Source organism: Rhinatrema bivittatum, chromosome 2 (assembly GCF_901001135.1).
Source record: "Rhinatrema bivittatum chromosome 2, aRhiBiv1.1, whole genome shotgun sequence".
In the NCBI taxonomy this organism is placed as follows: Eukaryota; Metazoa; Chordata; class Amphibia; order Gymnophiona; family Rhinatrematidae; genus Rhinatrema; species Rhinatrema bivittatum.
This window is the reverse complement of record NC_042616.1, coordinates 32,039,048-32,066,580: the sequence shown is the minus strand read 5'-3', so window position 1 is coordinate 32,066,580 and position 27,533 is coordinate 32,039,048. Positions and strand designations below refer to the sequence as shown.

Sequence of the window (27,533 nt, the reverse complement as noted above, 5' to 3'; positions counted from 1 at the left end):
CCTGGCTGGGGTGCCACTTCCGGAGGGGGTCTCCTCCCTACCCTGTCTCTCTGACCCACCGGATTCCCCACTCCCTTCCTCCCCCCCCCCCCCCCCCCACCTGACCCTGCACTTCCGGCTCCCTTCCCCTCTGCCCTGCCTGTCTAGCCCTACCTCTTCCCACCATTCTCTCCTGCCTCACCCTTTCCCCCCCTCCCCCACCCTCCTATCACTTCCCTCCTGCCTATCTCTCCCACTACCCCTGTCCCTGCTCCTACTCCTCATACCCCTACCACTAGGTCCCGCCTCCTCCTCCCTCCCCATCCCCCTCCTCTCAACTCCCCTCTTCTGTCCTCTCCTACCACGCTCCATCCTCCACCACACTCCTCCTCCTCCACACAGATAGGGACAAACAAGTTACTAACACTCTTTCACTCCAACAAAAGTTACAAAGGACACAGGTAAAGGGAAACAGATGAAAACAGGTAAACAAGACACCGCACTCAGTAATCGAAATCCTACTCCTACTCCAAAAATCTCCTATAGCACCTCCAAACACCTACCTCCACTCCAAAACTCCTTCCAAACCCTCAAAGGAGGTGGGGCAGGAAGTGACCTTTTATACATGTAACATTATCGCGTGGCGCGGTAATTGCTTTCTCTTTTGTCCGCGTACTGCAAAAACGTCGCGCACCGCGATGATTTTTTGGTCGTTTTATTGCAAACCGTGAAGATAGTTTCGCGATTACATCGCGGCACGCGAAGTTTTCCTGCTGCACGAAAAAAAGCCTCATTTGCATGGGAACGCCCCTTTTTTTTACTGCAGGCGGTACCAATGCGATATTGGTAAATGAGGCCCCAAGGTTGTTTGTTTTTCTGAGCCGGGTTGATATTCTTTGTTGAATGGGGGCATAAGTTGTTAGCTATGGTTTCTGTGATGTTTTGCCAAGAGAGTATAGCAGCGTTGGGATTTGATAGATCCAGGTTGGGAAGTTCTTTGATCAGGGAGTTGCTGAGGACTTCAGATGGGCAAGGTTTCCTATAGTGCAGTACAGTGACTGGAAGGGGTGCAGGAGATCTTGTCGTCATCTTGAAGGTGGAGGAAATAATAAAGTGGTCTGACCATGGTACTGGGAGGCATGAGGGGGGAGAATGTTGTATGAGGTTGGCATTTGTGAAGATGAGAGAGTGTATGACCTGCTTTATGAGTGGGTTGGTTGATGGAGTTGTTTGAAGCCCATGTCCGTGAGAGAGGATAAGAAGGCTTCGCAGTTGGATGACAGAGGATTAGCGATGTGTAATTTAAAGTCCCCAAGGATAATAGCTGGTGAATCCAGAGTCAGGTATTTTGCTATGATTTCCACTAGAGGTGATGCATCCGAGTCCAGCAAACTGGTGGGGGGGGGGGGGGGGGGGCGTATGTGAGGAGGATTTGGACTTAAATAGGCCTACCTCTAGTTTTGGTGTTGAATTGATAGGTTGTATGGTGAGATTAAGATCTTTTCTGGCCGCTAAAAGAAGTCCTCCCCCTCTTTTCTTTTGTCTAGGAATTGAGAAGACATCATATACCTGGGTGGGAAGTTGATTTAACAACACTGTCTGTCGGCCTCAGCCAGGTCTCTGATCGCACAAATGTCTGGTTTGGAGTCCAGCAGATAATCGTGTAGGATATGGGTTTTCTTGGTGATCGATTGATCACTGAATAGAGTTAGGGTGAATAAGGCAAGCCCCAGGAATTGGGTAAAGGGGGAGATCATCACCAGAATGAGATTTCTATAGGGTGTGTGTTGGTATTGCGGTGGCGATTTCATCTTAATGGAGGAGCTTTGGTATAGGATAGGTATTGAGTATCCTAGGGACATTATAAGGCAGGGAGCTTATGTAGTCAGAATACTGCCCCAGGAGGGTATCTTTAGGCCTTGACGCCAGGCGTGCGGCGCCAGGAGAGCGCGTGGTGATTTAAAGCCCTCTAAGTCGCGGTTCGAATGACGTCAGCAGCGCGACTCACTGACTCGTGGAGGAGGATGCGGGATCTCTCGGCTGTCGGTGATAGGGCGAGAATTTTGGGGCCTTGCCCCGATGGGTCCCGGCGCCGGCTGCGCGGCCCTTTCTCCCAGCTCCTACTAAAGAAGATCGCAGGAGAAGGAGGGCGACCGTCAGGATCGCTGGTGCGCGAAGGAAAAAAAAAAAAAAAAAAGAGAGGATAGGGGATCACATCTCCCCTATCCTCTACAATCTCCATTGGCTTCCTATCAAATACAGAATTCTCTATAAAGTCCTTACCATAATTCACAAAGCCTTACACAACCTCTCCCCTATTGAGCTTACCATCCAGCCTCGGCCTCACATCTCCAGCAGACCAATTAGAGGAGCCTATTAAAGCACTCTATACGTTCCCCCAGCAAAAACATCCTTCAGAAAAGGTGCCCTTTCCTCAGCAGGCCCTTCACAATGGAATGCTCTCCCTCCAGACCTCTGACAAAATCCATGTCCTCTGTCTTTCAAGAAAAAACAGAAACATGGCTCTTCAAACTAGCATTCCCAGAATGATGGCTTCTGCTCATATCTTAGACCAGTCGGACCAAAGCTTTGTACCATGTCTTTCTCTAGTCCTCACTTTTGGGGGACCATTAACCCAATCTATGCTCTAATTTACACAAGCCCCACTTTGGGAGTTTTCTCCCATAGATCTTGTCCTCCCCTCATAGCTTGACTCCTTATCTTTACCTAAGTCCTTATCACCTAAGTCCACCGTAAGATTCATTCCTTGTTTAATTAAAACTTGAAAGTACATTATTTATCTTAATTAGAATCTTGTTAATTTTAGACTTAAAGTTATCAATTTCTGTCCAGATGTACTTATTAAAAATGTTAAGTATTGTTCTGTTTTTGCAATGCGCAAGTTCTTAGCCCCGCTTCCATATGTATTTGTCTCTCACATTGTTCCATGCAACGCTCTTATGCGAAGTTCTGTTCATTGTAAACCGGTGTGATTTGTAGTTTCAACAGGAATGTCGGTATATAAAAATTCAAAATAAATAAATATATACACACTTCCATGACAGGCCAGCGCAGACTCAGGAGAAGTCAGAGACCCCGAGGGAGCCAGTCCCCTGGCTCTCAGGACCTCCGGCCAGGCGAGGACAAACACCAGCAGGGGTCACCCTGCTCCACCTGAGGGATGGTCCACGAAGAAGCCTAACACCTCTTCTAACAATTTCTCTCTTTCAAATCTATTAGTTTTGTCAGACTGCAGGTTTGCACCTCTACCATCTGCTGGAGACCGAGAAATACTGAGGGACTGCAGGTGGCACTGTTATGAAGCAGTCCCTCAAAGTTTTGTTCTCTGCCTCCAACTGCTGTTAGGGATGCATAAACCCAGTTGTCTGGACTGATCTGGGTATGAACAGGAACGGCCCTTGCTCTTTTACTGTTCACTGACTGGTCTTAGGGTTGCTGCAGCTCTACATGAATTAGAGGGGGGGGGGGGGTTCTATGGTTTTATTGTAGGGGTGTCTCAGGGAGTGATGAATGGCAGTGAGTCAGGGGGAGAGGCTCAGTGTGGGAATATTATGGGAGTGCTAGATGGTGGTTTGTGTGTGGGGGGTTGGAAGAGTTCATTCTAGGGATGGCACAGGGAGTGCTGGATTGAGAGACTACATTAATCTGAGAACTTTTTTTTGGTAGTCTTAGTTTAGAAGTTGATGCATTTACAGTAAACAGAATATTGGAGAAATTACTTACCTGATAATTTCATTTTCCTTAGTGTAGACAGATGGACTCAGGACCAATGGGTATAGTGTGCTCCTGATAGCAGTTGGAGACGGATCAGATTTCAATCTGATGTCAGCCCCTAGTACATATACTCCTGCAGGAAGTGCAGCTCTCCAGTATTCTCCTCAAAAAGCATTGTGGATATATGTGTGACTGACTGATTGATTAACTTGCATAACTTCATAACCTGGTTAAACGTTATAACTTCCCACAGCGATTACATAAATTCATGCCCCGGGTTTCTGACCAATGCTGGCGGGTATGTGGGAAGGTGGGAACCTTTCTTCATATGTGGTGGGAGTGCCCTCCTTTACAGGGATTATGACAGACAATTCATCTCTGGCTGAAGGATATGATACCTGGCTTATCCGATATTGGCCCGGCGCAGGCGTTGCTTGGGTGAAAGTTTGTGGGCTTGCCAGAGGATTTTAATAAGATGGCTCACCATGTTCTGTTAGCCACCCGTCTGGAGATTGCACGGACTTGGAAGGACCCCAGGGTACCCACAAAAGCACTCATACAACAGAAAGTGGAAAAGATTTATTTATTGTCTAAGATAACAGCCTTCAAGCACAAATGTACATTTAAATTTGACAAGATATGGCAACCGTATATCAGATGGAAAATCACCCAAGCTACCGACCCGTCCTGTTCCAATACACCACTTCAAGTATAGGGTGATTCCATGTTCTTTGGGGAGGCTATGGTGGTTGTTCCTAGTTTCATTTATTTGACCCAATTTTCATTTTGGCAGTATGTATGGAGATGGGGGGAGGGGGGAAAGGGAGGATTTATGTTCTGTACCACAGGGTGTGCTTTGGTATTATGTGTTGCGCTTGGGTATACCTTTCTTTTTGTACAGCTGTATACACTGTTTTCACTGCTTTGTTATATCCCTGTTATGCTAGTTGCCTTGTGATTCTGATATTGTGAAAGTTTCAATAAAAAAATTTAAATGATAAAAAAAAACGTTATAACTTGATTAACTTGGATTGGTTGATTGACTATAGCTGGAGACCGCCAGTGTGCTCAACCGGAAAGCGTTGACACCCGGTAGGGTGGATGCCCTAGGTAAATGAAGACGGCTTACCCTGAAAACATTTGAGAATCTCTGCGTGACGGCAGCCTCGGGTGGGATGCTGAGTCCATCTGTCTACACTAAGGAAAAGAAATTATCAGGTAAGTAACTTCTCCATTTCCTAGCGTGTAGCAGATGGACTCAGGACCAATGGGATGTATAAAAGCTACTCTCGAACTGGGTGGAAGGCTGCCCGTGACCCACTTAGTACTGCTCTCGCAAATGCAGTGTCCTCCTGAGCCTGAACATCCAGACGGTAGAATCTGGAGAGGGTATGGATGGAGGACCATGTCGCTGCCCTGCAGATCTCTGCGGGTGACAGCATCCTAGTTTCTGCCCAGGATACCGCCTGGGATCTGGTAGAGTGGGCCTGGTTGTTCAACCAAGCATTCTCTTAATTTCAATCTTAATACCTAAGCTTTGATCTCCAGGAAGGTCCACTACTTTGTATATAATTACCCTTAAGTTATTATTTTTATTTTCTCCAAGTTCTATTTATCCTGTTCATTGTAAGACATTATTCTAAATACTGTCAATCTATTGTTGTAATGTAATGTAATGTAATGTAATGTAATGTAATGTAAACCGAAGTGATTAGTAACTTTGTTACCAGAACTTCGGTATATAAAACTGTTAAATAAATAAATTTGTAAAGACATGGTGGCTACGTCAAATGATTGTTTAAGGATAGACTCCAGGCGTCTATCGTGTGCATCCTTGAGAGCTGCCCCTCCCTCCACTGGGATAGAGGTGCGCTTAGCTACTGCGCAGACCATGGCATCTACTCTCGGGCAAGCAAGGAGATCTTTGGTTGCCGGGTCCAGGGGGTACATGGCTTCAAAGGCTCGCCCCCCCTTTGAATGTGGATTCCGGAGCATTCCAATCCAGGTCAATTAGTTGTTGTGCGGCTTGCAGCAGAGGGAAATGGTGGGAAGTCTGCCTAATACCCTCCAGCAGGGGATTCGGTTTAGGGTCCCCCGAAGTACCTGGGCCCGGGATGGTGAGCTCAGTCAGGCACTGGGCGACGGAGTCCAGGAGCTCTTCCCTTATAAAGAAGCGTCTCAAGGCTCAGTGAGGTTCTGTCCCCGGGGGGAGCTCCCCCTCTTCTAGGGGCTCAGCTTCCTCTTCAGATATGTCCGAGTCCCCATAGGTGGGGCTTCTGGGTGGTGGAGCATATGGCAGCTCAGTCAGAGGTTCATATTGCATTTTAACAAAGGCGTGGACCCCTCTGAAGAACTCCAACCATGAGATAGATGCTGGGTCCAAGTTGAGGAGCACTGGTTCCCTGGGGGTGCCCGTCAGAGGGGGGGTCCCCCCTGAGGAGCTAGTACTCGGCCCTGGGTGGGTCTGGCCCTGAACTGGATCTCCCAGGGCGTCTACCTCCTCACTTTGTGCGGCTCTGATGTGGCATGCTGGGCAGAGGCCTTGAGCCTTTATCCCCGCTTCTGGTGGAGCCATCGTTGTCGGCGCGTAAAACTTATGCGCTCCGGTGCACCTGGGCCGCATGTCTAGGTTGTGCGTGTAGTTATGCGCGCAGCTAGTAGGGCGCGTGTATTCTGTGTGCACAGCTTATGCGCACAAGTGTTATGTGCGTGTAAGTCTACGCACACATGTACTTTGTGCACCTAGGAAGGAATATGCGCTCAGAAGCGAACGGAGCGGCGAATGAGGCCAAGATGGCAACGGCGAGCACGCGGGCAGTATGACGACTACCTCGGAGGGTCTCCACATGGGCAGACCCTTGAAAATAGCCGGGGCCTGGCCCTGCTAGGGCGGATCAACCTGGTGGCGCTGGTCTCGGTTGGTGACCTGCGCTTCTCCTCGATCCTCTGAGACCGGAATCAAGTGAAGATTTCTACCTTACCTTTGTCTTCGGCGCTTCCCGGCTTCGTTCCGGGCGGTCTCCGGCTGCGGGGGGAGAGGGCAAATACCTTCACCGCCAGCTCGAGGGTGCACCCGCTGCCTCTCAGCCGCGCCCGAGACTTCAGGGGCTAAGTCCTCGCTGCGAATCGGCCGCCGGACCGAGGCTCACCTCCGAGGGGCCATGGAAATCACCTCGGGAATCTCAACTGGGGGAGGGACCCGAGGGTATCATCGCAGGAGAGTGGGGCTCGTCTTCAGGTAGGTTGTTTCTTTGAAATTTTGGTCTAACACTCTGAGAACGTGCAGGTAGTCCCTAACTGCTATGGAGACGGAAAATACTGAAGAGCTGCACTTCCTGCAGGGGTATATGTACTAGGGGCTGACGTCAGATTGAAATCTGATCCGTCTCCAACTGCTATCAGGAGCACACTATACCCATTGGTCCTGAGTCCATCTGCTACACGCTAGGAAATAACAGATTCACATCTACTCGTTCAGGGGAGAAAGACAGATACTTCTCACATATCCAGCATAGCTCTCTGCTTCAATGGCAGGGGGGAATGAAGAAAAGTGGATCTATATACAGACAACCAACAAGGACTGAATTACATAGTCTGGGTAAACAAATAAGCATGGGCGTAGCTTGCTTATTGTGGCGGTTACTACCCATAACTAATTAAGCTAGATATTTCACTTAGATGCAGCTCCAACACGGCTCTCTACATTAATGGTGGGGGTGGAAGGGAAATAGAACCAAAAGGTTACTAAGAGCCAAGAGTAACAGATAAGTATGAGAAAAAAAAAAGTGTGAAATTTGCTGGGCAGACTGGATGGGCCGTTTGGTCTTCTTCTGCCATCATTTCTATGTTTCTATAAGACCTCTCATGATCTTGAAGTCCTCTATCATATCCCCCCCTCAGCTGTCTCTTCTCCAAGCTGAACAGCCCTAACCTCTTCAGCCTTTCCTCATAGGGGAGCTGTTCCATCCCCTTTATCATTTTGGTTGCCCTTCTCTGTACCTTCTCCATCGCAACTATATCTTTTTTGAGATGCGGTGACTAGACCACCCTCTGGAATTCAGCAGATACTAAGAGTGTGAAAAGTCAGCAGTGTCAAAATTGTTTAGAAATCAGAGTGCGGACCCAGCCAGCCTCTTTCCCCTCCCCCCACACAGCTAGGGAGGTGCCTCCAGACTGTCTTGGGGTCCTCTCCTGCCCCTGCGCTCTCCCTCACCTCTCCAGGAGCTTTCCAGTCTTCTCCTGTCTCTTGGGTCCTGCTGCTTTCCGACCCATGGATCTTCCTCACGCTCAATCTTTGATATCAGAGAAGGTTTCCCAGATGAAGGATCTGTGCCAAGCCAAAAAGAATTGCATCAGATTCCCTCTAAATTAAAGGAAACTGAACAGACATTTGCCTTGTGCCAGGCTCATTGTGAATGTGCACAGTAGTTCTACCTTCCGTCCTCCATGGACACCCAATCCAGCTGGATTTTCAGGATATCCCTAAAGAATAGGCATGAGCTAGATTTGCATACAACTGAAGCAATGGGCCTACAAGTCATCTCATGCCTGTTCATTAGAGAATCCTGAAAACCCCGAGCAGAAGTGTCCAGAGGGGACAGGGAGTCGCTTACCCCTTTATCAGAGCCGGCGGGCGAGGTCACAGAGGAGCATGGCCTAGTCCAGCAGCAATTCCAGCTAGCGGCACCAGGCCAGAGGTAAGGCAGTGTCACTGCTTGAGCTCTCAGCCCTGGCTCAGACCAATACCATCTGATGATCACTGGTGCTCAGGGGCTGCCCCTGTGGGCATTTGTAAGAATCAGTGCCAAGGTTGCCCCTTCCCTCGTGAGTTCCATCATCATCAGTCTGAGTTCAGCTGCTTGAAGGGAGCCCGGTATCTTTCTACCTCTATCCTGTTCCACAAATGCCATGGTCCAGTCCCCATCTGGCAGGTTTAGATGCCCCTAGCAAGACCACCTCCTGCTTCTTTCCCACCTTTTGGTTGCCTTTGAGGAGGCTCAACCCATGGTCTGGACTGATCCGGGTACGTAGATTACAACAATGCAGATGAAAGTACAAACTCCCCCTATCCAAGATAACCCGGGGGAGGGGGGGGGGGGGGCGGGCGCGCGCCCTTTCCTCATTCCTCTCTCCTTTCTGAGCAGTTCGTAGCCTGGAAAGGTTACATCACGTTCCTGGGACTCAAACTACGTCTCTCTGACTGCATCAACATCTAAACCCGCATTTGCCAATCAGGCTTGCAGACCTGGAATTTCATTCCCCAGACTTCAGACAGCCTTCCGGAGATTTCTCCTCCTCTCTACACTCTGTACAGCCTCTCACCTCCTTCCCTCATCCACCCCACTGCTCAAGGGTAGCCTGGCGAGATCCTCACCTTTATGTTTTACTCCACTGACGTTTATTGGGGGCTGACAGCCCAAATCTATTAAAACTACAAGGGTGGCAGAGGGAAGTTTTTAACGCCTGCACGTGTGGTCTGAATCTCTCAGCTAGGATCCTTTTTCTTTTCAGGGATAAATATAGAATCAGTCCCCAGTATCTAAAACCCTTTTCTTTATGACAGGTTTTCAGCCATGTATTGAAATTTACTGATATAGCGTTTCCTCTCCCTTGACACGAAGAGAGACTCTCTCAGATAATAGGTCGGCTTTGGCAGCTGCCTAAGCCTCTCCCCCGCGCTCCTGTACTCCGCAGGTGCTCACGGGTCATAGTCTGACTGGGGACAACGAATCCTTTCTGCTCCTGGAAGACTCCGGATCCGGGTGGAGCTCCTGCTCGCCAAGGAACCTAAGACACATCGGACCTTTGTTTCCTTTCGAATGTGCCCCCTAATTAATGCCTTTGGTATGAGAGTCCCTCGGCAGAAGGGGTTTTCTGGTTTGGGATCTTTTGACCGTACCTTTGGAGTTGTGTATTTTATTAATTAACACGTTAACTGCCTCTCCCAGAGAGGCTACAACTCAGTATACATGAAAAACAGATGATATTCATCTGTCAGAGCAATTTTAACCAACATCATCAATTACCTAAAATTCTAACTTATTGCAAGGCCGAGATTTAGACAAGATGCACAACTCTGCTACCACTTCAAATGCCAGAGAGATTAGGAAGAAATCGGAAAGCAAGCGTTTGCACTCTCCAATATCCACTGGATGTTTATGTACTAGAGACTGGGAACGCTGCAGCTAAACTTCCAGTTCCTCCCATACAGAGTGTTCAAAGCTTATAATAATGAAACAAAAACAATTCTTTACCCAGCGATGTTACAGTTTCATAATTTTCTTCCATTGTCTTCTTGTAAAGCTCCTTCTGCCATTCTTCCAACATCTCCCACTCGTCCTCAGAGAAATAGACAGCGACGTCCTCAAAGGTTACAGGGACCTGGAACAGGAAGAGGGAACCCGCTCAGCCTTAGGCACTGCAGCATGTTGTCTCAAAAGTTTACAGAGTATTAAAATGAAATCTTTTATAAATGCATCTGAGACTCCCTTCCCCCAGGATCAACTGGAATGTTAATTCCAAGAACAAGGCCTTACACAGAATTTAGATTTCTTATTTATATTCCACCTTTTTAGAGTTAAACTCAAAAGAAAGGGCTTAAAAATCAGAACGCCGCAGAGAAGGTGAAGTTTGCGTACCTCTTCCATCTCCTTTCGTCCTGCCAGACTAGTTCAGACAAGTGGGTTATTATGCCTTCCTTCCTGGTGATGGAGACAGAGGGGGAAAAAAAAAAAAAAAAAAAAAGCTCAAAGCTGACTCCACTCCCCCATGAGGTCTGATACTACCTTCAGTATTCTACATCTAGGACAACCGAAGGCAATTGTATGTTTTGATTTCCAAATCACCATAACCAAACAAGCAAAAAAGTGTCACTCCATGATCAACCACAGAGGAATAAGAATCCCTTCACTAAATTCACAGCTAGGCCAGCTGCCGTAAGTGTGGGCAAGAACATACTCGCTGTTAGATTTCTGAAACGTGATAAATCAGACTGGAAGCCCATGATCACCATGACTTCCTTGGGTGGGTTTTGGATTGGTCTGGCAGGACTAAAGGAAAGGAAATGAACAGGTTAAGTTTAAATTTCGCTTTATCATCCACGCCAGAACAGTCCAGATAAGTGGGATGTACAAAAGCTCCCCCCAGTCTGTGTGAAAGAAAGCATCAATAGCTCATAAGAACATGCCATACTGGGTCAGACCAAGGGTCCATCAAACCCAGCATCCTGTTTCCAACAGTGGCCAATCCAGGCCATAAGAACCTGGCAAGTACCCAAAAACTAAGTCTATCCCATGTTACCGTTGCTAGTAATAGCAGTGGCTATTTTCTAAGTCAACTTAATTAATAGCAGGTAATGGACTTCTCCTCCAAGAACTTATCCAATCCTTTTTTTAAACCCAGCTACACCAACCACATCCTCTGGCAACAAATTCCAGAGCTCTCAAAATGTCTGCATCCAAGGCAATAGCCTCTTCCTGCCTGCACACTCACACCGAGGCCCACAAGTTGGCAAAACGGTTGGCCGTCAGCGGGCTTTTTTTTTTGCTCTGTCTTCCTGATTTATTGAAGAGAACTGTGGTCGTTTTTGTTCCATCTTTCTTATTCATGGAAGAGAACTGCAATATTAAGGTAAGTTTTTATCTTTATGGAAAAGAAAAAGACAGAAGAACAAGAATTAGACATAATTGCAGTGTCAAGATTTTTTTTCCCCTCAAAATAAAAACAAGTATAAAAGCAGAAGAAAACATGTAAACAAAAAAATGTTTTGATTAAAGTTTACAAAGTGTGGATGATCAGAGATTTTTAGACCAATGATTGAACAAATCATGACTTTAAGCTTGGGCAAGCATGTCATGTGATATTTGAGGTCTCTCTCCTCCTTTTCTTACACATTAGAATTCAGGATATAGTTTTTACAGGAGATTGTTGTGGAAGATTTTTTTGGGGGTTATAATGCCCAAGAACAGTGCCAAGGATTCCCCCGTGGAGTGGTTATCGATTCCAAGAGATTACAAGTAAGCCATCATCCAGTCCCTATATAAGGGCATCTATAATCTTACTGGGGTTCAGTGTTTGCTTGAGTACAGTTACGGTTATCTGTTTTTAATCAAGTGTTTGACAGTATGCCCACAGTGGCTTTTGAAGAGAATACTGAAGAGCTGAGGTCACTGCAGGGGTATATGTAGGGCGACGTCAGCTTTGAAACCTGACTGACTGTCTCCATCTGCTGGCAGGGGAGCATAAACCTATTGGTCCTGAGTCCATCTGTCTACACTAAGGAAAATGAAAAGGTTATTAATTTCTCCAGCTTCCAGCAGAAACACATCAAAGACCTGATATTGCTCATTATTCTACCAGGATATACAAAGCCGCTGGCTCCTGCTTTTCTTTTTCAACTAAAGAACTTGCTAACCTTTGAGCTTCACCAAGCTGATCTGAAATTCACTCACAGAAGCACACTTCCTGACCCCTAGCAGGGAAAAAGCCTCTTCTGCTGGTCCTTACACTTCAGGGTCTCAAAAGTAACAGCTCAAAACATGTATGCGATGACAGTATTGGTCATATGAGATGCTGCTAGATCTTTCAGGAGTTACTCTATCCCAGACTAAATATGACTCACTTACTAGGGTACCCAAGGGCTACTAGTTCTCAGTTTGTTCACATCAGCTAATGGTGTTACACTGACTGCTATCTGGGCTGCCTTCTGAACTAGATACCAGGATTTCTGGAATGCTTGATAGACTCTGGCCCTCTGCCTAAATCTGGACCTTCCGGTTCTCCATTGGTTTGATTCCTCTCCCTGCTTCAGCTGCCCAGAATCATAAATTCTCTTCTCAACCTATAAGACTCACTTTTGTGGCTGGAAAAAAAAACCATGGAGACTAGAGATCCATCCCTGCAGGAGGCAACTATGAAGAACTACATGCTTAAGCTTCTTATAACCTACCTAAACAGAGGGAAAAAACAACCTTGTGACACTGGTCTACTGAATAGCCCAGAGAAGTACACATGGGTCTGTAGCTAAGATACTACATTCAGGTCTATGGCCCTGGAACCTAGGGCCTGCAGAACAGACCATGCTTGAGCTGGATGCAGAAACAGAACATAAGAAGTTGGCATGCAGGGTCAGACCAAGGGTCCATCAAGCCCAGCATCCTGTTTCCAACAGAGGCCAAACCAGGCCACAAGAACCTGGCAATTATCTAAACACCAAGAAGATATCATGCTCCTGATGCAATTAATAGAAATGACTATTACCTAAATAAACTTGATTAAAAAGTAGTTAATTGACTTCTCCAAGAACTTATCCAAACCTTTTTTGAACCCAGCTACACTAACCACATCCCCTGGCAACAAATTCCAGAGCTTAATTGTGCATTGAGTGAAAAAGAATTTTCTCCTGTTAGTCTTAATGTGCTGCTTGCTAACTTCATGGAGTGCCCCCTAGTCCTTCTATTATCCGAAAGGGTATTGACAGATTCACATCTACTCGTTCAAGATCTCTCATGATCTAAAAGACCTCTATCATATCCCCCCTCAGCTGTCTCTTCTCCAAGCTGAACAGCCCTAAACTCTTCAGCCTTTCCTCCTAGGGGAGCTGTTCTATCCCCTTTATCATTTTGGTTGCCCTTCTCTGTACCTTCTCCATCGCAACTATATCTTTTTTGAGATGCGGCGACCAGAATTGTACACAGTATTCAAGGTGTGGTCTCACCATGGAACGATAATGAAGTATTATGATATTTTCCATTTTAACTACCATTCCCTCCCTAATAATTCCTAACATTCTGTTTGCTTTTTTTTTTTTTGACTGCTGCAGCACACTGAGCTGACAATTTTAAAGTATTATCCACAATGATGCCTAGATCTTTTTCCTGGGTGGTAGCTCCTAATATGGAACCTAACATCGTGTAACTACAGCAAGGGTTATTTTTCCCTATGTGCAACACCTTGCACTTGTCCACATTAAATTTCATCTGCCATTTGGATGCCCAATCTTCCAGTTTTGCAAGGTCCTCCCTTAATGTATTACAATCTGCTTGTGATTTAACTACTCTGAATAATTTTATATCATCCGCAAATGTGATAACCTCACTCGTATTCCTTTCCAGATCATTTATAAATATATTGAAAAGCACCAGTCCAAGTACAGATCCCTGAGGCACTCCACTGTTTACCCTTTTCCACTGAGAAAATTGACCATTTAATCCTACTCTCTATTTCCTGTCTTTTAACCAGTTTGTAATCCACGAAAGGACATCGCCTCCTATTCCATGACCTTTTAGTTTTCTTGGAAGCCTCTCATGAGGGACTTTATCAGACACCTTCTGAAAATCCAAATACACTACATCTACCGGTTCACCTTTATCCACATGTTTATTAACCCCTTCAAAAAAAATGAAGCAGATTTGTTAGACAAGACTTCCCTTGGGTAAATCCATGTTGACTGTGGTCCATTAAACCATGTCTTTCTATATGCTCTATGATTTTTGATTGCACACTTGACGTGAGGCCTTGAACACAAGACATCTAAGGCCATGTCGTCACTTTTTTCTTGAGATGTGAGCGCTTTACCATATTCCAAAGAGTGGGAAGGACTAATTGCTATTCAGGATAATAAAGGGATTTCCTACTCCACCTCACCCTCCTTGATCTGGTATCCTGATTAGCCAATCTGATATCTGCCATTGAAGGATCCAGAATAAGCCATCTGAAAAATATATGGTAGTAAACCCCTGGAGGGGATGCCCCTGTATATCTATGTGGGGAGCCACCTAAGAAAAGGTCTGCCGTCCTCCACAGGGACCCCTGGAATAGGAGAACTCAGCTTCTACTAGGGACCTCTTCAAAGAAGAGATGAGATGGATCCCCAAAACCTGCGACTGGCCAGTTGTCCAAATACTATTGCTGCTGAGGCCTATTCAGAGGGGATAAGGGAAATCCCCCAAGTGGTGATCAACCACCCAGTACAAGAGACCGTAAGCGTTGCTATGAAGGATCATGACTAGTGCATGTCTGCAAATATGGCCCTAGGTCTCCTTAGAGACCTCTACAAAGAGGTTACCTCATTTTTCCTGCTGGTGATGCCTCTACTTATGCATCTGAACACATTGGGAGCTTACGCTGTCACTTTATTACATAGACTACTTACCTTCGGCTCATCTGAGATGCCTCAGATGCATGACTATTTATTGTATTAAAATATCTTTCAAACCTTTGACCATTCTTCCAGTTTTTCAAGTAATATTTTCCACCTCTTCTGGAATGTCTAGCCTGTTACAGATTTTTGCATAATCTTCAGACAAGTAAATTTGTCCCTTAGGTCCCTCTCTAGTGTCACTAATATATTGAAATGAACTGGCCCTAGCACACAGCCCCATTGGTCACTTTCATCAGAATGAGGACGAGACATGTGTGGGCAACAGCTACACTGGGGCTGATGGCCGTTTGGATTATTGTAGGATGGACATAGGAGGGAAGGGGTGCTGGGATCTTGCATACTCAGCTACCCAGGATGGTGGAGTACAACGGAGGGAGATGACAAAAACTGCTTTGGATGGAAGGGATATTCTACAGGTTCTCATGATCTAAGGCTGGCAGTGTGCACAGGATACCTGGATAGACTGATCTTTTCCTTCTTGTTGTCAAATCCTGAGAAGATCCAAACATCCACCTACCACTCTTGCTAAGGCTTTTATAGCATCCCTCAAAAAAAAACCCACACACTACTGAAACCTCAATGGGGTCGGCTATGACCCTAAAACCAGATTTAATATTGTCAAAAAAGTCTCACTCTCACTCCCTTGAATTCACAAACTCCTAATAATCTGTCTGCAGATTAGTTTCTCAAATTTTTAAATTTGAAAATCGAAAAACTCAGTTTTGCAAACATTCCAAAATGGTACCTAAAAAAAAGCTCTCTTCTGTTCCGTCTTGGTCAGAATTTGATTATGTTTCATCACTAGAGATCACAAATCACATTGCCAAATCTAACACTACCATGTGTCCACAAGCCAACTGCTCCATTGCTTTATTTAAAGCTGCCAAAGAATCTTTAGTTCCCATTTTCACACATTTAATAAATCTCTCATTGAAAGAAAGTAATGTCCCTGATAAGTTAAAATTTGCAGTTGTCCATCCTCTTAAAAGATCTACTCTTGACTCCTCTGACCTATCAAATTATAGGCTAATTTCCTCCTTGTCTTTTCTTTCAAAAATTCAAGTCCTCAGTTTTAACTCAATTATCAGATCATATAGAGAAATGAAATCCTTGGCAAGGCTCTCAATACTAAATATTTACTTTCTCTTGAGGCATTGACAATGGCCTTCAGTACATACTTATTTCATTAGACATCTCCTCGGTGTTTGACGTCAACCACAATTTATTGTACCGCCTGCAAGAAATTGGTTTATCTGGCACATTATTCAATTGATTTCATTCCTACCTCACTAAATTGCTCTCAACAAGTTAAAATTGCCACCTCCCTCAGATCTCTCAAATCAAAATGGTGTTCCTCAAGGTTCTGCACTTTCATCTCTGCTTTTCAATATTTATCTAGCACCCATATGCAAGATTCTCTTAAACTTGACTGATGCTTATAAACTCTATGCAGACAATACTCAAATTTTTCATCCGCATTCGTCCATCCTGGAATGACACTATTAGCCATCTTAATATTTGCTTCTCTTCAATAAAATCTTGGTTGGATCACAACACATTAATCGCTAAACATGACAAACGGAATCTTTAGTACTCTCCAGTCCTTACTCCCAGATATCACAGACCACCATTTCCATCAATACGACATTTACCATTAGAAAACAAGTTAAAAGTTTAGGTGTTTTTTAGATAGCACTCTGTCTTTCAAACCGCAAATTAAGTATGTCAAATGGAGAAGTTACTTACCTGATAATTTCGTTTTCCCTTAGTGTAGACAGATGGACTCAGGACCAATGGGTCTAGTGTGCTCCTGATAGCAATTGGAGACTGAATCAGATTTCAATCTGATGTCACCACCAGTACACATACCCCTGCAGGAAGCTCTGCTCTTCAATATTCTCTTCAAAAAGCAATTGTGGATATATGTGTGTCTGGATAATTTTATTAACTTGAATAACTTGATTAACTTGAATTGGTTGATGTAGGCTATAGCTGAAGACTGCCAGTGCACTCAATCGAGAAACGCCAACACCCTGTAACTAAAGGGTGTCTTAACTAGAGTAAAGCGTGGCTTACCTGTACTTGTCTCGTTCTCGGGGATTGTCACCCGAGGTCCCGTGTTTGGTGGCAGCCATGGGCGGGATGCTGAGTCCATCTATCTACACTAAGGAAAACGAAATTATCAGGTAAGTCATTTCTCCATTTCCTAGCGTGTAGCAGATGGACTCAGGACCAATGGGATGTACAAAAGCTACTCCCGAACCGGGTGGGAGGCTGCCCGTGGCCCACTTAGGATTGCCCTTGCAAATGCTGTGTCCTCCCGAGCCTGAACATCCAGGCAGTAGAACCTAGAGAAGGTGTGAATGGAGGACCATGTCACTGCCCAATAGATCTTGGCGGGTGACAGCATCTTGGTTTCTGCCCAGGACACTGCCTGGGCTCTAGTGGAATGGGCCTTGACTTGTAGAGGTGGAGGCTTGCCTGCCTCTACGTAGGCCGCCTTGATTACTTCTTTGATCCAGTGGGCTATGGTTGCCCGCGAGGCTGCTTCCCCTTGTTTCTTCCCGCTGTGAAGGACAAATGGTTGGAATCCGTACGAAAGACGGACCACGAGTCTGCTGACGTTAAGATGGCGAAGAAGGCGAGAGTCTTCAGAGTCCTTATGCTCGTCTGGAGATGGCAGCGAGATGGTTTGGTTTAGATGAAAGTGAGAAATCACTTTTGGGAGGAAGGATGGGACTGTGCGTAGCTTGTATGGATCCTGGTGTGAACCTGAGGAATGGTTCTTGGCAGGATAGTGCTTGAAGTTCAGAGATGCGACGGGCCAAACATATTGCCACTAGGAATGCAGTCTTCAAGGTTAGGAGTTGTAGATGCAGACCTCGGATAGGTCTGAAGGAGGCTCCCGCTAGGAAGTCTAGTACTAAATTGAGGTACCGACCACTTTAGGGGTGGTCGAATTTGCTTGACCCCTCTCAGGAAGCAGGAGATATCTGGATGAGATGCTAGGCTGGTGCCTTCCACTTTGGCTCCGAAGGCCAGCACGGCCATCTCAATCTTGATGGAGTTGAGAGACAACCCCTTCTATAATCCATCCTGCAGAAATTCTGGGATTGTGGGAATTTTGACTGTCCACGGAAGGATGTTGCGGTCTTCGCACCAAGCTTCAAATATTCTTCATATTCATATGTAGGTCAGTGATGTGGAGAAATTGTGTTGTCAAAGCAAGGTGTCAATCACCTCCCTCGAGTATCTGCTCTTTAGGTGTGTCCTCTCAATGGGCAGACTGTAAGAGAATAGAGTTGGGTCTTCGTGGAGGATCGGGCCTTGCTGGAGAAGATCCCTCTGTGGAGGAAGAGGGCTCCCATCATGAGTCTTCACATGTCTGCGTACCACAGCCTTCTTGGCCACTAGAAGTACTAGTCCCCTATGGTGCTCTATCTTGCGGATGATCCCGCTCAATAGTGGCCATTGGGGGGGGGGGGGGGGGGGGGGGGGGGGGGAGGCGTATAGCAGGTCTTCACTAGGGCATTGATCACTTAGGATTGTAGCTTTCGTCTGCGACAGAAGTTGGGAACTTGGGCGTTGGACCGGGTTGCCAGGAGGTCCATGGCTGGGGTTCTCCAGCAGTTTACTATCAATTGGAAAGCTGTGGTCGACAGCTTCCATTCCCCTGGGTCTAGACTTTCTCTGCTGAGGTAGTCCGCAGTGACGTTATCTTTTTCCGCGATGTGGGCAGCTGAGATCCCTTGTAGGTTTGCTTCCGCCCACGCCGTTATGGGGATCTATTTCCAGGGACACCTGTTGGCTTCTGGTACCTCCCTGGCGGTTGATGTAGGCAACTGTCATGGCATTGTCTGACATGACTGATAGATTTTCCCTGGAGTCTGTGATTGAACCATATGCAGGCTAGTCTGACCACCTGGGCTTCCAGTCAGTTGATGTTCCATCCAGACTCTTCCTTGTCCCATTGCCCCTGTGCCGTCAGTTCCTGGAGGTGGGCTCCCCACCCTCGTAGGTGAGCAAGATCCAGGTCGGTGGGGATAGCCTTACTCCCTTGCTCAGATGGTCTTCTTGTAGCTACCATTGGAGCTGGTTCCGCACCTCTTCTGGGAACTGCAGGCAAACGGAGTAGTCCTGGGACATCGGATTCCATCGTGACAGTAGGGAGCGCTGTAGCGGTCGCATGTGCGATCTTGCCCATGGGACCACTTCCAGGGTTGATGTCATGAAGCAGAGGACTTTGAGGTAGTCCTATACTTATTTTTATTTAAAATCTTTTCTATACCGTCGTTTAGTATTGCACCATCACAACGGTTTACAGGGCGGCACGCATATATGTATTTGATTAAATTCTTACTACCAAAGACTTGTTAGCAGATTTTGCAATTGGTTTGTCAGTTTTCTTCTCCTCGTAGGGGGAAGAATGACCTTGTCTTGTCTCGAACCGGACTCCCAGGTATTCTAGAGATTTGGATGGCTGTAGGCAGCTCTAGTTTGTGTTGACAACCCTCCCAAGGTTCTCCAGTAGAGCCTCGACTCTGGTGGTCCCCCGATGACTTTCCTCTGGAGACTTTGCCCTGATCAGCCAATCATACAGATATGGGTGTATGAGGATTCCCTCTTTCCTCAGTGTCACTGCTACTACCACCATAACTTTGATGAAGGTCTGAGGGGCTGTGGCGAGCCCGAAGGGTAGCGCTCAGAACTGCCAGGATCGCGAAGCGCAGGAAGCGCTGATGTGCAGGTATGCTTCTGACAGGTCCAAGGATGTAAGGAATTCTCCCGACTGTTTCGCCCTTATGACAGAGTGCAGGGTTTCCATGCAGAAGTGTGGTACCCTCAGGGAGCAGTTGACCGACTTGAGGTCCAGGATGGGCCGGAACATTCCCTCTTTCTTGGGGATGATACAATAGATGGAATAGTGTCCAGTATTTTGTTGTTGCGTGGGCACTGGCGTTATAGCCTTTAGGGCGAGCAATTTGGCCAGTGTGGTTTCCACTGCCATCCTCTTGGAGGGTGTGTAGCAAGAAGATTTCACGAACTTGCCAGGCGGGATGTTGTGGAAGTCCAGATAGTATCCCTCTCGAATGATGGTTAGGACCCACTTATCCGCTGTTATCTTGACCCATCTTTTGTAGAATGGGGCAAGCCTGCCCCCTATGGCTTCTTCCTGTGGATGGGTCTGCTGATTCTCATAGTGGGGTACGGCTGGAGCCTGTGCCACAGCCGGCACTCCTCTTGTGTTTGTTCCGAAAGGACTGGTCCCTGTCTACGGAGCTTGATATGTACTCTTGTAGGGTCTGAAGCGCTGTGATCCTCTGCCTCTAGGTAATGGGGGGGGGGGGGGGGGGAGAAGGGGTGTTGGCTTCTTTTGTTCTTGTCCTCCGGTAGCCAAGGTACTGGGGATTCGCCCCATTTGTCTGCTAAAACTTCTCCAGTTCACTTGCCAACAGGAGGGCTCCTTTAAAGGGCATTCTCGTGAGTTTTGTCTTGGAAATCGTGTCAGCTGACCAACTTCGGAGCCAGAGTTGCCTTCTGGCTGCCACTACAGATGAGATGCCCCTATCTGACGTGCGTACCAGGTCAGAGGTCGCATCCATGAGAAAGGATACCGCCGGTTCTAGTGCTGCGACAGGCGTGGTGGTGTTCCTGGTCATGGATAAGCAGGCGCTTGTTACCACGGCACAGCAGGCAGCAATCTGTAGTGACATAGCTGATATGTCGAATGACTGTTTAAGGCGAATGACCGTTTAAGGATGGATTCCAGACGTCTGTCCGGGCATCCTTGAGTGCCGCTCCTCCCTCAGCTGGGATGGTAGTGCGCTTTGTGACCACGCAGACCATGGTGTCCACTTTGGGGAACGCCAGATCTTTGGCAGAGGGTTCCTGTGGGTAAAGGGCTTCTAGCGCCTGTCCATCTTTGAAACTGGCCTCCAGGGCATCCCATTCCAGGTCGATCAGCTGTTGTATGGCTTGCAGCCTGACGGAGTCCCTCTAGGAGAGGGTTCGTCTTCGGTTCCCCTGTGGCACCAGTGCTCAGAATGGCAAGCTACTTCAAGCTGTGAGCCACGAGGTCTGATAGTTCGTCTTTGGAGGGAAAAATGCCTCACGGTTCGGTAAGGTTCTGTTCCTGGAGGGATTTCCCCTGCCTCCAGGGATTCTTGATCCTCGTCCGAGGTGTCTGTGTCCCCTATGGAGAGGCTTTTGGCCGGTAGAGGCACGTCTCTGGGGGGCCTAGAGGGCCCTGAGAGTTTAGGGTCCTCTGGAGGAGGCTGTGGTTGTGTCATCGGTGGTGCCAGTTGCATGGGTCTAGATTGAAAGCAGCTGCGTTCCCCAGGGAGCCCCGTTTGAGGGAGGCTCGCGCTGGGTGTGAAGAGGACCGGTGTACTATCAGTGGATCCGGATTCCTGTACTGGCTGGGGAGGGCCTTGCCCTGGTTCTCCCAGAGCCTCCTCGCACTGTCGGCACAAGGCCTCTTTGTGCTGTGCAGCTCTTATGTGGCAGGCTGGGCAGAGGGCTTGTGCTTTGACCTTCTTGGCCGGTGATGCCATGGTTTGTGCGCATAGGGTAGCAGAAAGCCCCGTATAGTGCGCGCGCCGGGAGGCTTGGTTATGCGCTCCGGGTGCGCCGCTGTGCGCACAGATTTAATTTATGCGCCCGGCCCCCTTGTGCGCATGGTTCTGTTAAGCGGACAGGAAGGCGATCGATGGGAAATGGCGTCGGCAACCACGCGAGCAATATGGTGACTACCTTGGAGGGTCTTCGGATCGGATCGGGGTCTAGCCTGGATGGGGCAGATCAATCCGATAGCACAGACACCGGCTTATGATCTGTGCAGCTTTCCGAGCCTTGGAGACCGGAGACTTAGAAAGTTTTCTACCTTACCTTGTCTCGGCGTTTCCTGGGTTTTGTTCCAGGCGGTCTCCAGCTGTGGTGGGAGAGGGAAAAGTACCTTCACCGCCGCGCTCGGTGTTGCACCCTCTGCCTCTTCCGTTGCCGGGGGCTAAGTCCACCGAGGCCTACCTCTGAGGGATTCTCAACTGGGGGAGGGACCTGTAGGTATCACCGCAGGACAGCAGGGCTCGTCTGTAGAGGTAAGACTTCTTGTTTGGAATTTTCTTTGGTTTGAATATTCTAACGCTGTGCGTGTATAGAGTCCCGAACTGCTATGGAGACTGAGAAATACTGAAAAGCAGAGCTTCCTGCAGGGCTGACGTCAGATTGAAATCTGACTCCATCTCCAACTGCTATCAGGAGCACACTATACCCATTGGTCCTGAATACATCATGATGGATCATGACCTGAATTTGACTATGACCTTGTTCTTATGACATTATAGTTCACTTGTTGTTTGTTCCTATGCTTCTCTGTTCTCCTTATGGTTTTTTGTACCCCTTTCCCTTCCCCTGTTACTTGTAATTTCTGTTGCTTTTGTTCCATGTAAACCAAGGTGATGTTTCGACTAACATCGGTATAAAAGACTTTTAAATAAATAAATAAATCTGCTACACGTTAGGAAAACAGAGTTTTTTCAGATTTCGGTTACTTGCTGGCATAAACAAACAAAAAAAAAAACCAACCAACTTGTCTTCACTGCTGAATTTTGTATTGTTCTTCAAGCTTCTTTATTCCCAATTATTGACTACTGTAATGCTTTATACACTGGTCTTCCTGCTGCGACTCTACGACCTATCCAACTCTTAATCAACTCGGCTGCACGACTCCTGTCCAACACAAAACACTCAGATCACATTACACTAACTCTAATCCATCTCCATTGGCTATCCATATCTGAACGCATCAAATATAAACTGGGAACGATAATATATAAACTTCTGAATGACGTCTCTTGTCCATGGGTCCTTACTCAAATTTTACCCACCCACTCGTTCTCTACACTCATCACAACACCTCCTTCTCAAAGTCCCCTCACCAAAAGCAGCAAGCCTCTTATATTACACGCGAATGCTCCTTCTCCTTTGCCGGACCTATGTTCTGGAATCTCCTCCCACTCGAAATACGAAAATATTACTCCCTTAAAAAGTTCAACGATCTTCTCAAGACCCATTTGTTTAAACCTGACTATTTTTGAGTTTTATGATTTGAAACAGTATTTTAATTTGCTATTCTTGTATGCTTTTATGTAATCTATATAAATAAAAATGTTAAATAGTTTGTACGTCGTCGCTAATCTCGCCAACCGCTTAACCGAATGCGTTCAAATTTGCACACAACATTCACTTCCCATACAGGAAGGATCTTATACACTTACATTACATATAGGTCACACCTGTGACAGGTAATACAAGTTTAAAAATTGCTTACACAAAACAGCGACATCTGGTGGCCGTCAGCACAAGCGCAACCTCTTACACCTTTCACACACACTCACACCACACCCCACACAGGGCTATTGTCTTTCATTCACAGTCCCTCATAACACACAGAAATCCACACTCATCACACCCCCACCCACACGCCTGCCAATGTCACTTACTTCACCCACCCTCCCAAAACACACCAAAACAAGGCAGTCGAGCCTGAGCGCAGAGGAGAGTCAATTGGTGAGACGCTTGAAAATCTGCTTTTCCCGCCCTACTGACGTCACTACTGGGGACTCTGCGCCTACAAAAGCGGCGCCTGGCGACTCTCAGGCCGCAGTCGAGCCTGATCGCAGAGGAGAGTCAATTGGTGAGACGCTTGAAAATCTGCTTTTCCCGCCCTACTGACGTCACTACTGGGGACTCTGCGCCTACAAAAGCGGCGCCCTTCCGGCGCACCGCAGCCGCCGGCGCACCGCCAAAGCCACGCGCGCCTAAGGGGCGCGCACGACTTTGTCCGGTTTAGTCCGGCGCAGGTCGGTGAGGCCGGACCATCTGCTCTACTCGACTGTCATAGAGGCTCTAAAAACCACAGTGTTTGGTACACCTAGCGAATCCTGTGACGACTGTAATTTAAGCTTTATGCCTCCAAAACGGAAGGGGAGGGGTAAGGGTTTACCCCCCGGCACCTCTCCCATCTCCTATTCAACAGGAGATAATTCGCTATATGTCCAATGCAGCTCTGACCTATCCAGCAATCAAGGATACTGCAGACTCAGTGCAAATGGGAGAAAACACTGAGACAATAGAGGAGGCGTCGCTGAGTCCAAATCTGAGGCCACCACCGCAGAGAGGAAGTGAGACCTCCCCGGGGATGTAGCAGCGCAGACGACAACGACCGGGACCAGGTTATACTTGGTGAACCAAGGTGAGACTCCTCCAGTAGCGGAAGGAATTGATCTTGAGCCAACAGATAGTCTGGACGCTCGATCAATCCAGGCAGCCGAGACTGTGGGATTAAGCACTGCAACCGGAGGTGAGGTAATTGAGATCATAACACCTCCTCAAGTGGTGACACTAGATCTATTGTGGGACTTGATGACTAAAATGAATACTAATATGAAGGGGTTAGAGAAAAAGATTGATGGTATTGCAGGGAATTATTCTCAGGAGGTTAAAGATATTCGAGAGGAGGTTAAAAAATCCACTGAAAGAATCCAGAAATTAGAAGAATTAGAGAAAAAGAATCAGGAGTTTCATGCTGTGGTAGCAAAAGACAGAGAATATTTGTCCAGAAGACTTGAAACCTATGAAAATAACTCCAAAAGATTAAATTTAAGGATATTAAATTTTCCAAGGATTGTAGGGCAAACACCAATGGAGACATTACATCAATTATTTCGAGAAGTATTTCTATTTCCTATAGAAGAATTACCTATAATTAACTTATGTTATTTTTTACCGAAGAAAAATCCGGCGGTGAATACCTTGGAGTTACCATTTCAAGGTAATCTTTCCAACTTTCTGGAAAATTCTGAGAGAATGATAGATAGGGGGGTATTACTAATTACCTTTCAAAAATTATCAGACCTGAATAAGGTAAAGAAAAAATATTTTTCTGCCTATCCTATATCATTTTGGGATAATGTGGTAAAAATTTTCCCAGATTTGTCTTATGCTACCCAGCAGAAAAGAAAAGAATTCTTGGTCTTCCGGCAGGAGGTAATCTCCCTGGGTTATTCCTACACTCTTAGATTTCCTTGCAAATGTATGTTAAAAAAGGAACAGGATCTTTTTGTGTTTTTCTCACCAGATCAATTAAAGAGTTTCATAGAGCAAAGGAGAGTAGTCACATCTTCCCCTCTTTCTAGTGAATAGTAAAATGTAATCAGAACTTACTGTGGATGATGTTAATATAAGAAATTATCTTTTGTTTCCTAATATACTCCCTTTATTTTCTGAGCCTCTATTTACAAACAGATGTTTGGGTAATTATTTCTGTTTCTGTTAAAAATAGGTTGAATTATTGAACTATTATTGTTCAGGTTGAATTATGAGATTATTAATTGTTTTATGTACTAATTTTGAAAACTTAATAAAGATATAAATTATAAAAAAAAAAACAAAACACGAATTCCTGGCTGCTACATTGGGAAGCCACGCATTTCACACACCCTCCGAATTTAAATTAAAGTACCCTCTTCCACCCACCCACACACTGCACCTGATACAAGTCCGTGCTTCTTCGCCGGCCCCACAGGAACGGTCCGGGACACATCGCATTCAGTAGGGCCGTCGGATGCCAGCAACCAAAATGGCGCCGGCGGACCTTGCCCTTACTATGCTATACGGAGACAACAATGACGTCGGTACACCATGTGACATAGTAAGGGCAAGAGCCCATCGGCGCCATATCCTCAGCGGACATTTGCCCTTACTAGGTCAAGAATCAAGACGCACCACTTTCACCGGAGAAGTTTTGCGACATGGCAGCCGGCAGAACAAACCCTAGCACACACCCTCGCCACCGGCTGGCAGTTTACACAGGTAGCCGGGGAGGAGCACGGTGGGGGACCGTTCTTATTTTCTGCCACGCATTTTTCACAGGGGGGGGGGGGGGGCAGGAAGGCGTGCTTGCATATTTAAACTATTCTTTGCTGGTGCTGTTCATTTGGGGGTAAAAAAGAAAAAAAACCCACAAACTATAACCTTTACTGCTCTGTTCTTTCAACTTAAACCAGGCTCAGCTACTGCACCAATTGCTTTCACTTTCAGAAAGGTTCTTCTCTATCTAGATTACATAGATGTCACACGGTTACAGAAAAAAAAACAACATGTTTTTACATGTGTGTAGGGAAAACAGCGACATCTGTTGGACAGACATGCAACACACGCTATCTTCCTTGGGAAATGAAGCTGCTGTACTGCGCATGCGCGGGCAGGAGCACCCGTCGAGCACAGCGGGACCAACATGGCGCTGGGAGGAGCAGCAGCGGTGGACTGGCGGCAATATCGGGCATGGTGGAGTCGGCCGGCCGAAATTAGACACCTGAGAGGAGCTGCGGCGATCTGGTACGGCTCACGTGCACGACAGGGAGGGATCCTCGCGCCTTCGGGAGCGGGCCACGCAGAACCGCACAAGAGGGAGAGGGACGGGGGGATCAGAATCAGGGAAGGAGATTGAAAGAGGGTGTGGTGACACTGACAAAAGGGTAGGGAGTAGGCGGGGAGAGGTGACAGTGAGGGGAGGGTGAATGAAGGGGGCAGTGAGTGTCAGTGGAGAGACACAGAGGGGAGAGGTGAGTGTGAGGGGTGAGAGTTGGAGTGGGGACAGGGGAGTGAAGGGGGGGTTAGTGACAGGGGAGGAAGGGGGGGGGTGAGTGAACAAGGAGGAAGACGATGTGTGACTGAGGTATATGAGCAAGGGGGAAGGGGGAGAAAAGAACCTGACTGCCACTGCAACGCGTGGCCGGGCACAGCTAGATAAATATCTATCTATTTTAATTTTTTCTATACTGGCATTCGCGATGGATATCACATCATGCCGGTTTACAATTAACAAGTGGAGAAGGAACAAAATAATAATAAATAATACACATAATAAACATTTAAACAAGTGAAGACAAAAAGATTGCAGTTACAATAAAACAAGGGAGTTACACAACTTGGAACAGAGAGAGAAGCTAGGATTTTAAACATAGAGAACAAATATGCCAATTACGGCATTTGTAACATTAGTGGATTACCCTATTGAAGTGGAGTTAATTATTGCTATGTTGATGAAAAGTCTAGGCAAATTGGTTAATGGTGTATTAAGGTTCAATTTATATATATTTTTTTTAATTTTTAATTTTAATTTAATTTTTTTTAATTAATATATAAAAAAAATATATTTTTTTTTTTAATTGTCATCCACTTTCCTCAGCTCATTAAAGAACCCAATCAGGTATGTCCGGCAGGATCTTCTCTTCAGGAATCCATGTTTGCAGTCCTGTAACCTATTTGCTCCAGGGTACTGCATGCTCCATCCTTTAGTATTTTCATAGCCTTGCCCACTGCTGACAGACTGAGGGGGTCTGTAGGTACTTATCTCCTCTTTGTTCCCACTTTTGAGGGGGGACTAGATCTGCTCTCCTCCCTCTCTGGGCTGATAGTGGATGCAGGGCCCGTGCTAAGAACTGCTGTTGCCACCATGGCAGACAGAGGCCCAGGTGAGATGCCACAGCCCAGAGCTTCCTTATGTTGCTAGGCCACAAAGGGGAATGGGGAGAGTGTGACTGGAGGAGTTAAAGTAGTCAGAAGAGCTGGGGATTGTGCCTGAAAGAAGGGTAAG

At 46.7% G+C, this 27,533-nt stretch overlaps 2 protein-coding genes across 2 annotated transcripts in view; both read right to left on the bottom strand.

Moving 5' to 3' along the window:
• Positions 1-27,533, bottom strand: part of LOC115083767 (gastrula zinc finger protein xLCGF3.1-like) — a 165,364-nt gene that overhangs the window by 109,508 nt on the left and 28,323 nt on the right. The gene's annotated exons all lie outside the window — the stretch shown is intronic.
• LOC115083768 (zinc finger protein 282-like) overlaps positions 1-27,533 on the bottom strand; it is a 30,268-nt gene that overhangs the window by 1,648 nt on the left and 1,087 nt on the right. The window contains exons 2-3 of the mRNA XM_029587786.1: positions 9,969-10,095; positions 7,928-8,041 (exon numbers count right to left, since the gene is read on the bottom strand). Of these exons, the coding sequence (XP_029443646.1) occupies positions 7,928-8,041; positions 9,969-10,095 (241 nt within the window). The remainder of the gene's footprint in view (positions 1-7,927; positions 8,042-9,968; positions 10,096-27,533) is intronic.